Source organism: Notothenia coriiceps, unplaced genomic scaffold (assembly GCF_000735185.1).
Source record: "Notothenia coriiceps isolate Sejong01 unplaced genomic scaffold, NC01 NC01_scaffold00028133, whole genome shotgun sequence".
Taxonomy (NCBI): Eukaryota; Metazoa; Chordata; class Actinopteri; order Perciformes; family Nototheniidae; genus Notothenia; species Notothenia coriiceps.
In genome coordinates this window covers 790,913-807,108 of record NW_011360834.1, presented here as the reverse complement: position 1 = coordinate 807,108, position 16,196 = coordinate 790,913, and the positions used below count along the sequence as shown (strand labels likewise).

The 16,196-nt window shown below is 38.7% G+C and overlaps 1 protein-coding gene across 1 annotated transcript in view; it reads right to left on the bottom strand.

The window, feature by feature from the left end:
• arhgef6 (Rac/Cdc42 guanine nucleotide exchange factor (GEF) 6) overlaps window positions 1-15,489 on the bottom strand; it is a 23,057-nt gene extending 7,568 nt beyond the window's left edge. The window contains exons 1-14 of the mRNA XM_010785703.1: window positions 15,194-15,489; window positions 14,045-14,128; window positions 12,009-12,093; window positions 9,358-9,476; window positions 8,511-8,715; window positions 8,151-8,203; window positions 7,508-7,602; window positions 7,248-7,343; window positions 5,906-6,028; window positions 3,598-3,736; window positions 3,396-3,455; window positions 1,880-2,026; window positions 921-1,007; window positions 685-766 (exon numbers count right to left, since the gene is read on the bottom strand). Of these exons, the coding sequence (XP_010784005.1) occupies window positions 685-766; window positions 921-1,007; window positions 1,880-2,026; window positions 3,396-3,455; window positions 3,598-3,736; window positions 5,906-6,028; window positions 7,248-7,343; window positions 7,508-7,602; window positions 8,151-8,203; window positions 8,511-8,715; window positions 9,358-9,476; window positions 12,009-12,093; window positions 14,045-14,128; window positions 15,194-15,358 (1,540 nt within the window). The 5' untranslated portion in view covers window positions 15,359-15,489. The remainder of the gene's footprint in view (window positions 1-684; window positions 767-920; window positions 1,008-1,879; window positions 2,027-3,395; window positions 3,456-3,597; window positions 3,737-5,905; window positions 6,029-7,247; window positions 7,344-7,507; window positions 7,603-8,150; window positions 8,204-8,510; window positions 8,716-9,357; window positions 9,477-12,008; window positions 12,094-14,044; window positions 14,129-15,193) is intronic.
• Between the last annotated feature and the right edge of the window lie 707 nt (window positions 15,490-16,196).

The following is a 16,196-nucleotide window of genomic DNA, read 5'->3' as shown; positions in this document are numbered from 1 at the left end:
AACACACACACACACACACACACACACACACACACACACACACACACACACACACACACACACACACACACACACACACACACTTTAGTGAAAGCTACCTATGGCTGCACAGAAGTCAACACACAACCACAAGTAGAAACCCCTATTGAGGAAATGCAGGCATCATAGAAGATCTAGGTCTACTTTAAATATCTCTGCAAGAAATAGTCATTCATGCACTGTGGCAATAAGTATACATGATTAAACACAAAATGTATGTCAAACCTCTTAACAAAGATGCCATAAACGAATAGATATGGCGAAGCAATATGTTTTGGTATATCATGAGGGAATTTCTTACTGTGCAAATCAAGGGATTATCTGAATCAAATGTTTTATCCATATTCACGTGTGTTGCAACTACCAACTGCAACAGTAGGGCGATTCTGATATATTTGTATTTGACACCGGCATGTATATTTCACAGGGAAAAGGGGGTGACTTTTTATGTTTAGAGTAATCTCATATTAATTAGTTCCCTGGGCTGGAGTGACATTTGTTCATACTTTAAGAGTTTTGAATACACAATCCTGCGGCTGTTCAATGAGGCTTTCTCTAGGATTCTGTATTCTGAGTGACTGCTACATCTTCGACTAAACTAAAAGAAGATTAGTCATCATTATGTTGGATAACTCAGATGCAAACCTGTGATGTCCAAGGCATAGTGGGCGTTGTCTGCATCCTCTGCTTGTCTTGTGACTGTGGTGCCGGTCAGCGGAAGTCTTCCCTGAAGGGGACAAACAAAAGGAAAGTTGAAATAAAGGCAAAGATATTGTAGATAAGAGACTCCTGAAAGTACTAAAATTGTGTGCCCAATAAATACAAATGTATAAAGATAACAAAAAAGGTCATGAATGATTGATTTAGGGGACAGTCCTCACCTGATAAATAAAGCCACTCATCCGGGGACTGGCGGAAAGCATGACTAGCATGTTAGGGAAAAGCATTAGATAGCGCTCCTCTTTTTCCTGCGAGAAAGAGAGAAAACAATGTAGTTGTAATGTCGGAACAAATACATTTAAACAGTTAAAGGAAGTTGGCTTTAGCTGATCCTGCTCGTTTTTTGTAACATTGCAACAGTTTATAGATTATGAAACAACAATTAAAAGTGTTGCATTGTCTGCGGATGTTTAATAGATTATCAATAGAGATTATGTGACAATTCATTCACATCCTACATTTTCTCAGAATACTGAGTTTGAACCACTTTGCTAATCTGTAAAGCATAAATTAAGTGAGTAGTTCAAGTTTGTGTAATTATTTTTTGATTAATCCTTAATACATATACTTAATACAATTTGGCTGGTCTGTTGTTTTTAATACAGATGGAAAATTAGATGAGCTCCCGAGAAGGCTTAATATAATATGGTGGTTGGAAAGTGGTTGGCAGCGATTAAAAGATAGGGTACTCAGAGGTCTATCTAAGGCTTTTCTTCCAACCACCATTTCAAAGTAAACCCCTGCTCAGAAACCACACAAGAAAGAAGAGATGGTTTTCAGAATGCTTATGGCCTACATAGGTTTCTGTTTTGACACCAGCGGGATATTTCCAAAAAATGGACAATTGATTTTTGCCTACACGATTCCTTAACATTGGGAACCCTATAACGCACATAGCTTAAGTTAAATGATTGACACACTTCTGGTTACTAGTAATCGTGAGACTTGGCATGGGTCCAACAAATCTAGAGCATTTCACATGTTGTGCTTTTATCTTCTTTCACTGAATGGAACCAATCTGAAGCTTTCACCATACAAATTCTAACAAATAGATCAAAAAGGGACAATTGATTCCAACTTCTTTCAGTCCTCGTGCTGCATCAAAGCCGAAGTATCTCACCTCACTGGACCCATTTTTGACGTGGACCTGGGACATGTAGGCCACGTGACCGAGGCTCTTCATGCTGTCTCCCTCCCAGCCCCGCACCGGCTCTGACAAGATCTGGAGCTCCAGGTTCCTACGCTTTCGCAATTCCTGGCATTGTGTCTAAACACACAGACACACAGGCAGACAAAAATACAAATATATATTACACATCAACAAACATTGTGTTACATAATTCATAATTTACCATGAGACATAAAGGGTCACTTTGGATAGATTTGAAAACCAAATAAGTCACATCAAGGCAAAGCTGCTATTCAAATCTTTTCCTGATTTCTGGATTTAAATCCAAATTATATTACATAAACTCACATAACGAAAAGGTGGTTTCCTGATTTTTAGAAACATTGAGTAATGTGCACCAGGGTTTTTTTTCCTGCTTTAGAAAATGTAACTTTACTCAGATTTCTTATTTACGTATTTTCCAGAAGTATATGGAGTAACCTGCAACATAACGTAGAACAATTTCAGGTGCTAGGCAGGGGCGCTCCCTGTTCAAACAGGAAAAATGACAATGCAGCTGCTTTCGTTTTCCACAGCACACAAGAATGATGTTCTGTGCACTACAGAGGTTGTAACTAGCTTTCCTTAAACGCCTGCCTACCCAACCACACAGAAAGAGATGAGACTTGCAAATTGCAACATTCACTGTTGTGTGATGATTTTTTTCCCGCATTGCTGTGCAGCTCTGCTGAACAGACATGTGTGAGTCACATCATCTATTCTTACTAGGAACTCAGAGCTTTACCGAGGAAACTGTCTCAGAGTGATCTTCACTGAGGCACAATGCGGTAACTCGCTTCTAATCCATCCCGTCTAAAATGGCATTTCAGTTTACACCCACTGTAGGAACATCACTCAACATGCAGCACAAACTTCCATAATTGTTTGCCTCTCTGCCAACCTGTGCTTGATTTATTTTGAAGTGCTTTGGAACGTTACCATGTCATTAGTGTGTAGCCCGTCTGACAGAGGTGAAGTCATAACAACTTCACAATAACCAACACAAGACTGATTTAATTTAAGTGTTTTAGTCAGTTAATAACACAAAAGTACAAACGTAATAGCATACCTTTGAAAAGCTTTTAATTATAATTATGAAAATAATGACATCATCTTTGTTTAGTTTGTTTCTCCTAGTTTTGTTTTAATTTGCAACAACTGGCCCCGAGTTCAATCTCCCAGGAAAATAAAGTCAAAATGTATGCAACAAAGTAAGTGCGTCAAACATTACACGACCAAAACTGAAGAGGGTAGTGCTTTTGTTTTTCATGGTAGCTATTTGAAGCTATTGCCAGTTACCAAAGAGCAAGTTTTTTGCAGTAGCTATACCCAGTAGCCTTCATGGCGGATGATGTAACAATCATAGGTTGTTTAACTTTAAGCCTGCTTTTGTAGAAAAACGATATGGATTACTATATATTATCTATATCATTTGAGCATGTAGAATCCCGGGACGTCCCACACTTACCACTAAGCTCCTGCATGTTGCTGTTGCCTTCACAATGTCAGCATAGTCTGGGTGAGCTTCCTGTGGAGGAACCAAACAAAACATCAGCAAACATGGCAGCCTCAATATTCTGTAATATACCAAGAAATTCAGAGATCAAAAGAGATAAGTTTACATTGTCAGAAATATACTGTATATATACTATGTTTATTTTCTCCTGTACCTCCACATGTCTCTCCAGCTCCTGCAGCAGCGTGGGGTATTTGTCGAGCCTCATGAAGGGCTTACTGAGGCTGGTGGTCAGAGCCAGGATCCCCGGAGCGCTGGCTCCCTGGCTCTCCATGAACTTGTCTAGTTCCTCGCTGTTGAACAAAGAAAACACTTGTAATGCACAGTTAAGGTTTTTAGATTGTAAGATTTAGAATAACTGACTAAACAGGTTAAAAAACATTACAAAGATGCCAATTTCTGATGATGAGAACTTGAAAGACCATAAAATCAAATACAAAACAACATTTTAATAATATATATATAAATAAATAAAAATAAAGATTGAGATTTTCTTTGGTGCTAATTCCATAGCGTTACATTTAGGCTTTATATTAATATAAAATGTATGATACATAAAGGTTTTACCATCTAATAAAATGTTGCTATTACTGCAAGAGAATAATTTCTTATAGATTATGCAGACTGTGTAGGTTAAGTGGAAAAAAAGATGGAGCTTGAGTTTAATGTGCACAAATGGAAATGTGTTTCCACAGTCCATGATGTGTGCCTCCCCAACGAAGATGCATTTACATACAGGGGCAAAAATAAACATAAATGCATCGAGACGCACTTAAACTATACAATACCTGCATTATAAAACGTTCTCTGAGAAGGCAATTAAAAACATCACACTTTCTAATGAGGACAGGAAAGTGGGCAACACTTATGTAACCGCTAAAGGTTTCCATTTATTTGTAACGCAATGATGAAAAACACACAGTTTGTCACATCTGGGGTGCGTGTTAGAATGGACCACAACCGACTGTAATGGTGTTAAAGGCAGAGCAAATGAGGTCATAGTTTTTATTTTTCTCCTTTGAATCTTTGCAGCCAAACTGAAAACATGACTTGAAAGTAACACCATTCATGAGTTTCTATAAACTAAGACTGACACGATACCCACTAACACTAACAGGTAACTTTGAGTAAATGTAAAGGTCACAAAAGAGGCTTTTGCAAGTGAGATGAAAATCTGCTTACTGTGAAAAAGTGTCTCGGTTGCCTGTCAACAAAACCACATTTCTATGTATCCTGTCAACGGTCTGCTTCCTGTGTGTTATTCAATTTAATGTGCAGTTCACAGCGTATAATATGAAACACCACTTCTACATAAGCCAAGATTCAATCATTTAAATTCTTTAGTCTGCCATTTCACAGTGACTGATCAATGCAATAGATTTCCATACCAATAGGTCTTACTTAATGGGAAAAATGCATATGAAGATCTCACAGTAACGATCAGACTTAGTTTAGCCTCTTAGACGTTTACAGAAGGGAAGCCTGACACCGTGCGGTGTATTGCTAAACTGCAGCTCATCGACAGGTAACAACATGCAGTAGTTCACAAAAGGACACGACTACCGAGACACATGCAGACTTGCCTCAAAAGTAGGGTGAAAAAGGATAAGATAAGCAAGTCTTGGGCATTTGGTTGGTCATACTGATGGTTTCCACATGTTTGCCTTTCACCTCATTGCACATTACAGGGTGTATGCCTTAAGAAAGGTTCAGTGAAACATGTACTATCCCTTCTTAATTATTATCCCTTATATGAATACTTTTTTGGACACATAGGAATAAAACTACTACATTTGTTTTAAACAGTTAATTTTTCTTTAATTTCCTACCCAGAAAATAATGTCATGACTCCTTTCATTCATCTTGTGACCCCTGCTGGTCTATATCAAAACCTTAAAGTTATGCTTACTGATTTAAAGCATCTATATTATGCTACGTTTTGGGTTCATACTCTTATTTGGGTCCCGAATAGCACATTAAGGGCTTTAAAAAAGGTAAAACATTATTTTGGATAATCTGAAAATATACATTTATCCACGATCTGTTTTAGCACATGTCTCTTCTGGCCACAGTCTGCTTTATTTGTCTTGTGAACAAATGGCCACAATATTTCTCAAAATTCAAGTGGAGATACTCAGACGGGGAGTGGTCATTTCTAATATGCCTACATGGGACGTAGGGAGGGCAGCCAAATATGAGGGGCTTGTTAAAAGTTTTCTAAAAAAGGCAAACCACAAAAACTGTGTCATTTCACAGTGTGTTGGTTGGTAATCATTTTGGATATCCAAATGCATGTGCACATACATTTGAAACATGACGTTTTCTTGACACGTCCCATTTACCACAGTTTTCTTCTGACTGTAACACTTTACTTCTGCACTGTTCATCCAAATTCTCGATATGACTCAGTCGGTATCAGACTTATTTTGGCAGTGTTGTGCTGTGTTGTGTGCAGGACTGACCTGTGATCAGTGAGGATGCAAACAGCTGAAGGATGGCTGGAACAATAAGCCAGATAGAGAGTCTTGATCTGAGACATCAGGTTTAAATAGCAGCCCGCCACTCGCTGCTGGCCTTCAGAGACTCTGCAAAGTAACACAGAAACAAGGTGAGAGGGGGGGTTACAAATTAAAAGAGAAACAGTTGGGGTAAAAGAAAGATATGGTAAGAGATAAGAGGAAAACATGCAGTGAACATATCTCAAAAGCTGCAATTGTTTAGGGCTTCATCCAGATGTTTTTACTGACAGTTCAAATACAAGACTGGGCTTGCAGTTTTCAAACCTGGCAGAATACAGGTCTTAAACACTCACCTGATTTCACTTCCAATCAACAGAACACCACAGAATCATAACATCTCTACTGTATTTGAGACACATTGAAGACATTCCAAGTCTCAACCTAAAATAATGTAGTTTACTGTATTCTAACAATCGTATATTCTTCACATTCCTAGCGGCCATTTTCCAAAGCATACCTTCTACGTATGAATGTATTTTCCCCCAAGGCAGACATTTCAAATGGCGTTCAAAGCTAGTGAAAACATTTGTCTTAGTTTGAAGTAGCTGGTCAGAGTTTCCACACCAGTGTAACATCTGTTAAACACCTGAACAGTTAAAACATCATCCTTAATATTCATCTGGCTGCTACTTAAACAAATATTTTAAAATTATTTATCTATTTACCTATCATATTTCAAAAACTTGCATATAGACTCTTATTGCACAATTTCACTTTTTTTTTTTAAACTAATTTTCTTTTTGTATTACTATTTTTCTGTTTATCTGTGTTTTGTGTTGCACTGTTGGAGAAGCCTGTGACACAAGATTTTTATCGGCATAACTACACTGTAGCTATGTTCGTATGACTACCGTAAATAAGGAACCTTGAATGCACCAAATGAATGAATGCGAAATAAACATTAAGAATAATGTATGAGGCAAAGGGACAAGGATGGATTAGCTATTTAAAAACACGTTTTTGAAGTTTATATTTGTACCATGAAGAAGTGACTATAATAGAGATGTCAGGGAGGAAGGAAGTGATTGCGAAAATATAATGAAGTATGATATGCTTTGCGGAACACTTGGCAGTAATGTATAGTATGCTTGCAGTGGAGAACATGACTATAAAACATAAATGAAAACTAGAAAAGTCTTCTGAAAGGCATTTCATTATGGATTACAATACAAGCACAACGGGGTGTGCAAATATTGATCTCCTCTGATATAAGTTAAATTAGATGTTGAATTTACTCAACAAACTACCACATATTTCATGGAGGTCTGTGTAAAGCATGACTTACTTGGTACAGTCCTCCAAAGCAGCACACAGTCCCTGCTGGAAGGTGAGTATCTCCTCCAGGTTTCCACACAGGGTGGCGCTGTCTGCACTGCTCAGCCTGGATATACACATATTTAGCATAAGAGGAGACTATAGGGACTGTCCTACAACATGCAATGAACATGAAAGTACAGTAATCATCATCTTTGATTACAATTTCAGTCAATTCAAGAATATTGACTCAAATCTAAACACTTATTTCACAAAGTTTTATGCTCTTACTTGTCGCTGGCTTGCAGGGGTCGTAGATAACAGCTCAGCACTGTTTGTAGTTCTTTGACAAACTCCCGCTCATGTTCCAAGATGTCTTGTACAACCTGGAAAACAGCACAGAAATCTGAATATATTTTGCGTAAACAGATTCCAGGGAAACAGTTTTTCCTTCAAGTTAAAATCTCAGGTTAAACTGCTCGATAACCTAGATGATTGTGTATTTATTAGTCAACAACATTTGATCACTGTGGTTATGTTTAGTCCACTCAAAATGTGAAAAAACGAAGTGAAGTTTTGCTGAACGAGAGCGGTTTCAAAACGGAGAAGCTACTTGTTGTATTTTTAGAAGTTAAGAACAAGATTACTTCCGAAAAACGGATCATAGTGAAGAGACCTTAAATGACAAGCAGACACACTGATCCTATGTTGTATGAGCTGATAAACTCCTTAACTTAACTCATTTACTGTTAGATCATTGTTTTCTTCTTTTTCCATCAGGACAGAAGCAGTAGCAAGAAAACGCTACATTTTGATAAACCCAAATAGACAGCTAAGATGAGAAACATTTTTACATTTACTAATTTCTGATTTCTAAAGTGGTATGACAAAAAGAATCAAACATTAGCCATGCCCTGCATCATTTTTGACTCACCACACTGTAGTAGTTCTTGGTCAGCTGAGTTCCTTTAGGAGACACAGGCTTCTCTGTAGAGGACATAGATAGGGATAGGACAATTGTTAAAAGCTTTTTCAACCAAAATATCAGAATGTTTGAAAAATAAAAATGTTAACAGAATATTCAGAAAATAATGACCTTCTCAGAAAATCTGTTGGAGATTTTAAACACCCAATTCAAGAAAGAAAAATAGTTTCAGATGATGATAAGACATTGTCATTCTATCTCGATTCTCTAACGCAAATAGTTTTATTTAGTTTTAAATGAAACTTTATGAAACTTACAGTCCCTATTATACTCAGGAATTCATGATCTTGTTTGTGTGGCCAGACTCACCGCAGGGTTTGATCTCCCGGACGTAGTTGCTGGGAAACCAGCCCGTCTTGGTGTTGAGGGAGCCCTCCCACCAACCCCCCTCCTCCTGCCGCATCACATGGATCAAGTCGCCTTTATTGAAGGACAGCTCATCCTCATTGTTCTGCTTGAAGTTGAAGCGAGCCTTCACCATCAGCTGCCCACCTCCACCGTTCTCAGACATCTCCTGATAGAGAGACGGTCAACAACACAAACAAATGTATCCTCAGTATTAGCTCTATATACACAGCGTGCATTATAAAAAAACATTCACCTACTGAGCTATGGTAGGATTGGGTTTCCCTTTATTCGCCAGACACGGCCACATTTCATAGAATTAACAAACTACCGATGAGCTGATAACCAGTTCTATCACCAAAAGAAAAAGGGTGCTTAGTCTAATTACCAAAATATTTTAATTTATTGTTTGTTTGACTGTTATTACACCTGCAGGATTGTCCCTCACTATGTCAAGTATGCCTCTGTTACGAAACATCCCTTCTGTTATTATATAAAGTTCATGAACATTGTATAAGATGCACATATAACTAAATAAAGAATTGTAAAATAAATAAAAACATTCACCATATTTTTAAACTGCACATTAAGCTTATAAATTAGGCTTTTTAAGAAATAATTTGGGCTTCTCTTTATATATTTTAGCTTGTCATGGGGCAGTGAAATGCAATGTGTAGTCATTTGAGGTTAACAATAAATAAATTAACTGATACATTCAACATAATGTTTGCAAAATTAGCAAAATGTGTGAAATTAGTAGCGACACAGAAAAACAGAAATTCGATATGTAGTGTATAAAGAAGTAGCATACCACTGATTTGGATTGTCTACGCAGAGAGCCTTTGGTTTTGGCAGAGGAGAGTGTGTGTGAAGATGCCGACTGACTAGGAGAGTGGGCACCGGACTGCGAACATCTCTCAGCAGCACAGTCTGCGGACAGAGGAAATACAGAACCTATTTTATTCAGATTTTTACACACGGTTTGTTCTTATCTGGTAAAGAACATTATCACAGTTGACGCAGGTACACATACTTGAAGGGGCTGGCAACTTCATGATAATTCATGCAAGTATGGTCCATTGCTCTGCACAGCCCCAGCAAAAAAACACACGCTACACATTAACAATGCCTGATAGAATCATCTGATTTAACCAAAGCTGGCACACTGCAACCACATTAGATAAAGCAGCTGTAAGAAGGAATGCAGCATGCAGTCTTTAGACTAAAATATAAATATGTTTCAGTAATCACTCATACTTTCTATAGCTACTTGACACACATTTAGCTACATTTCCCACCAACACTGTCTGTTATCCCTGCAGTTCGGTGAAAAAAACAAACACATTTATGACACCGACACTCATTCCCTCCACAGTGTCATCACTGTGCCGCTGCAGCAGAGGAACCGTGATTTAGTGCCAGGAGCTGCCAGCTGTCCTGCAGTGTAAGTGCAGTCCTTGAGGTGAGCTGACAGAGGGATCAATTCTGTAGCTGGTACTCACTTGAAAAATGACACATGACAACCCTGCAACCTCTTACACTAACAAACAGAAACACCCTCACTGAGGACTCCCTATTAAATGCAAACTGGATGCATGCCAGCTTCACTGTATATCCAAGAAGAATAAATAAAATAAAAAGAGTGCACCATTAGTCTTAGCCACCTCTAATTCAGATCCAATGAGGTGTTCAAATCGGATCCTATAAAACTGACATTTCATTTACAGTGAAATGCGCTACGATAACACTTTTTTGTGATCTTGTTTCATCAGGGGATCATCTGTAACCTATGTTATGTAAGGTAAAGGCTGGAGATTCCCTACTGCTTTCCATATGCTGAGATGTCAGGGAGGCCGAACTGATGAGAAGGACACTAAAGGCAGCGGGAGAGTCCACATGAACAGCAGGTGGGGCTCATGGATCCACATGCCCCTCCCAACACACACAGAGAAGACTAACAAGCCCTTCTGTCAGCTCTAAGGTTACCAAAGTTATTTTTGTGTGCAGGCTATGTTGAAGATCATATCACCCTAAAAACAAACATTTATTCTAAACACTGAGTCAGGAGCTAAGCCAGACTTGGAAGAGAATCACAAGTTAAAAGATGGAGGGGCTCTTTTGTTAGATCATATCAACTAACTTGTGACTAATCCACTTTAAATCGAGTTCACTTTGAGAGATGAGAGAGCAGCTGCTGGGCATAGCCAGCCTATATCAAAGATTTGAATATCAAAAAGAGAGTACGGACAGATGCTTGTGGTCTACATTTCACACTGTGGCATGCCTCCTGTACATGTAGTGATAGCATATGCGCCACATCACCAAAGGAGAGTAATATCATGTAGTGTTGAAACACTTAGCCGATTAATTACAAGACCAAATACTATTACGATAATTAATCATTTTAGTCATTTCTCAAGCAAACATGCCAATTATTTGCTGCTACTAGAGTGAGGATAAGGTGAGGATAAGGTGAAGATGGGGTGCATTTGTGCTGAACACCAATATAGATTGAATACCTTTTTTTAAAAAACCTTTTAGTCAAATAAAACAAGCATTTTGAATTACAATCAAATTGGAGTCTTGGAAATTGCGAAGATCAATTAAAAAAATCTCTGACTTTTATAGAGTAATTAATTGATAAAAAATGAAAATAATCATTAGTTGTAATCTCAATCTTCACTGCCATTTACACAGGAATAACACACACAGATTGGAGCATTGTGCATTTGTCAGAGAGCATCCAGAAGGGGCACATTTATCCAAAATTGCTGACTTAATAATTGTAAGGCTGCTGCTTTTGTGGCAGCTGTGAGCTGGAAACTACAGGCAGACTGGTATTACCTCTCCAATGCCCTCAAACGAGGAATCTCGAACAAAGTAATTAGCCACAAATTGCTGTGGGGCTGCTGCACTGTGAAACACTTTCAGCTGTGTCCTTATTGAAGAAATGCACTTGAGAAGGACGTGTATGTGTGTGTCTAAAAGTGATATTAAGTCACTATGCATTTTGAGTTTAATCAACATATTCAAAACCTATCAAATGAGCAAAAGAGGATCAAATTCATGGTGTATCAAGCTTTGGATGCGTTTACATGAGTAAATATGGCACTCAGCATGATCCAAACACACACTGCCATGCCAGCTGCCCATGGGAAACACACTCAACATGATTAACAAGGGCTGCATGGACAACGTCTTTGAAAATGACCACCATCATAGCACAAATGTGTAGAGGATCAAAAAGAATAATCTGGCAACTGCTGCTAACATGTCGATACTTGTTCAGTTTTTAACCACTCAAGCATTTCATTCGAATATTTGCATCTAGTACAGACACACGTAAAGCTTCACTGATGAACACCAAAGAAGCATTATCTGCAGTATTTAGCCTAATGTGCCACCTTTTATAGAATTCAAATGTTTTTTTACCCAGGTACAGACAGACAGCAAAGCTCTTACCTTGTGTGGCAAAGTTGACTGCCATCAAAGTGGTCAGCACCTTGCCAAAGTTCTCACCAGTGTATAAGCACTCTGGTTCAAACCCCTGGAAAGAAAGGAACAGAGAAAATGAAGAAGAGCAAGTTAAATTTCGAAGTTCTAAACAAATCCGAGCAGTAACGCTTACATTTACACAGACACAGAGAGGATCCAGCAAAACAAACAATACACACACATGCACACACCCACACCCCCACACACACACAATGAAACACAGGGATTTGAATAAGCTTATAACAAGACAGAGATAAAATCCGACATGTTGAGCATGACCCATATTTTGTGACTTAGTGTTTGGTTTGTAATAAAACAGACAGTGCCGGTCTCATTTGCAATTTGCTATGCACTTGTGCACACACACTGATGCTCGCCACATAAACAGCCACACTGCTTGATCACTCGATCTCAAACAGCTATCTTCTTTCCTCCAGCAGATAAGGTTTCCCATTTTAAATAAAACATCTTAAATATACAGTAGAGTTTGAGCAGTCCAGGCTTGGTCATGAGTTGCGTACAACCTCATCTAGAGGTAAAGTGTGACTGTTAGATCTCTGTAAGGTGGGATCGGCCTGAGGGTCAACATCACTACTAAGATTTACTTTTCTCACTTTTCATCGTGTTAAAAAGGGGGTTGAACACAGTGTCGTACAAAATGATCTTGTACTTGTTCTTTGAAAGTAGAAAAAAAATGGAAAACCCCATACACAATAATAAAACAAAATGGAGTAGATAGGTCTTACATCAAAGTATTGATCAGTAATAACAGTTTTGACATCTTGACCATTGCCAGCGCCAGTAGTTTCTATGATTCATGTCATGTTAAATTAAATTACTATAGTAAGTGTATAAAACCAGAACAAATAAATAATTTCATGCAGTTAATAACACAGCTAAAAATATTTGAGCGGTAATTGGCGCTTCCTCTTTCTGCATCTCAGTGCAGAAGTGAAAGCAGAATGACTGCTCCCCTTGTGCAGTCACAGGACAAACGGGCACCATATGCTATGGAAAAAAAGGTTCTCTAAGCATGGTAACATCACTTTTTTTTCTATATATATTTTTTCAGTTATAAAATAAACAGACATTGCTCCAGGTAAAAGAAAAAACGACAAAACACGTAACACAAACAACTAAACAAAACATAACGGGGGGGGGGGGTGCAAGGATGATTAGGATGTTCCTAAGACAGCTGATTGTGACATACAAGCATGATCACATCACTGACCAAAATGAAGGGTATGGCTCGCCGTTGCGCTACAGACATCCCCTGACCGATCCACTTGACAGAGGCTCTCCAAAAACGACAGCCCATGAGCTACTGGCGGGCCGCAAAAGGTCTAATTATGGGCTAAGGCTGGGTTGGTGGATAAAAGCAAAGGGGACCTCCCAGACATAACAAGCCAGCTGGGCAGGAGTGCCAAACCACTTGACTCTGCAGAGAGCCAGCTTGCTGAGTCAATTAGCTGTTTAAAGAAACCAACTGAGGTGACTCAAGACCAGAAAGGAATATTTATAAAGCTAGAGGACACATTACTGTCCAGTGTGGCGTTCACAAACAGGCGGGTACAGAGGCAGGGAAAACTCCCAACATCTGTGAATGATTTGCCCCTTTCTAATATTAGAACATCTCTTTAGCAACACAGCCATGCCGTGTATTACCCAGTATTTGAAGCAATACATATAAATGTCCCTGCAGTATGAAAGAGAAAGGGAATTTAAAAAGGAAGTAAACAGTGTTGAAAACTAAGTTGTGGCCATTTCAAAACAACAGGACAGGTCCCTTCCTGTCTGGTCAGTGGGAGTGACTGACAGCATGGATGTGAGAGAAAAACATATGCCAGCGGGGTTTAAGCAGATCACGACACAAGCAAGAGTGTGTTTAAGTCTTGTCTATAAACTGCAGTGGGCTCAGGAGTAAAGAGATCATGAAAGAGGGGTCAGCCCGTGTCATAAGTAACATTGCATTTTTTATACACTTAAACTTGACTAACACTTACCTCCACTTTCAAAGACGAGCATCCTCTTAAAAACTCCTTGATGTTGGTAATGCAGTCGGCTTCAGTTCTCGGATCCTGGCAATACTGAGCACACAGACGAAATAAATATATAAACACAAACTACGGCTTAGTAAGGCAGACACACATCTGACACAAGCCTGACACCGACGTGATATTTCATTTTCATTTCACATAAAAGCGCATACAGTTATACAGTTAAGTAAATCCGGTTAAAAATACAGAACTAACAAAATAACTGTGGATTCTTTCTGGGTCTTTTTCATGCATACAAAACCATTACACCATAGAAATGTCAAAGTAGACACATTTAGGGAAAACATCCGCTCACTTGTCAAATTTTCAAAATAAAGTTATGTTTAAAGACCGCATTGCAACGTTAAAATATTTAATGAAGGGAACAATCTGGACTTTTTATTAAGTATAAATCACACTGTTCTTTTATAGGGGATTGTATGACAACCAAACAAGGTCAACAGCAACAAACAAAAGGCGAGGTAGTAAATGTGAAAAGAGAGAAGTTACTACTTCCGGTTTTATTCTCCGCTTCAGCTGTATTGATGCCTTTTTTCAAAGGGGGAGGTCGTAAAGGGAAGAGCCTTCAGGAGGAAGTGACGAACTGTCTTTGCAACTGTTATTTGTCATTATCAACTTTGTCATCTCAACAACTAAGCGTGTAATTATGGTTGGTTTATCATGTCGAAAAAGTTGTTTAAAACCGTGTCCTGTATGACCCCCAGCTCACTGTCTCCAATATGGCTCTGTGTCCAATGTTTCACGCACTCTTCCTACCGAATAATGTGTCCTGTTTTGGTGGGTGTTCAGACCGACTCACTCATGTCAAGAATGCGGAACATTTTTGCTTGCTTCACAGGAAACCACATATTGCAATCTCATATCTTAAAACTAAACAAATGCGGCTGTATTTTGATTCACGAGGCATCATACTGAACGCACAGGCGACTATTAAAACTTCACGGCTCAAGAAGTGAGAGCTACAGAAATGAAAGGCCTGCTGCAGGAAGAAGTTTTATATCGGTATCATTTTCATCAAACCCCTCCCTTTCTTTCACCAGCAGCCGTCGATCATTTGTCGTTTGTTGATTTAGTAAACTTAGATCAACAACTCACCTTGGGAGTAAAGCCAGGTATAAGTCTCTCCGTGAGCTTGCACAGGACGACCCCATCCTTCAGCGAGGTTTTCAAAAACTCCTCCGGGTCCGCTATGTTCTTTTTAGGCGAGCTGAGCACTCCGAGTGATATCAACCACGTTACGGTCTGCTCCTCTGGATTCATAGCTCCACGAAATGATCATTGCCTAGGCACGCATTGCTATAAAAGAAATAAAGTGGCGGCCTGTTCCGTATCAATATGCAACTCACATCCGCACTTCTGCTAGAAGTTAAAAAAAGAGGCGGTGGGGGAAGGACGAGGCTGTTTCTACACGCAAAACTGATGATCACCCCTACTGGCAAATAGGCACCTCAACAAAGGACAGGAGTCGTTTTCCTCTGCAAAGTAGCACATGCTGGCAGAGGGCACTTTCTCCAATATCATGTTGCAAGTTAAAATGCAGCAATGATTAGGAAATACCTCCAGGGAATTGATATTTGAAATGCATCAGCATTTTTTGCAAAACAAAAATGTACCATTTTACACTGTAGGAATGAGGTGATGCAATCCTTAGGCTCAACATGTAGATAGTCAAAATTATGTTTTAATTGCCGTTGAAAGCCATAGCATCCTCACTAAGTAAAACCTTGTTGGTCAACATGCAAATTGAGTCATGTGGAAGTTTCTGATAATACAAGCTGTGTGACTATTGCTATAACCAATGTATGAATAATTTGAAGCAGGAAATAGGAAGTCCCAATACATTTAAATGAAGATAAAAGCTGACCATGTTAAATGCCAGTTTATCAACTTTTAGAGAAGCATCGGAATTACAATCAATCTAGAATTAAAAACAAGTTACAAGTATCACAAATGCCACACACCTCAGTATCATTAACAAATATATTTGACTATTGTAAACAATCAGAACAAATTTACAAAACCGAGTGAACAACAACAAGGTCCTTTTAAAGTCTTTATTTAAAAACAGCAGAAACACTTAAATTCGAGCCAATCCTCC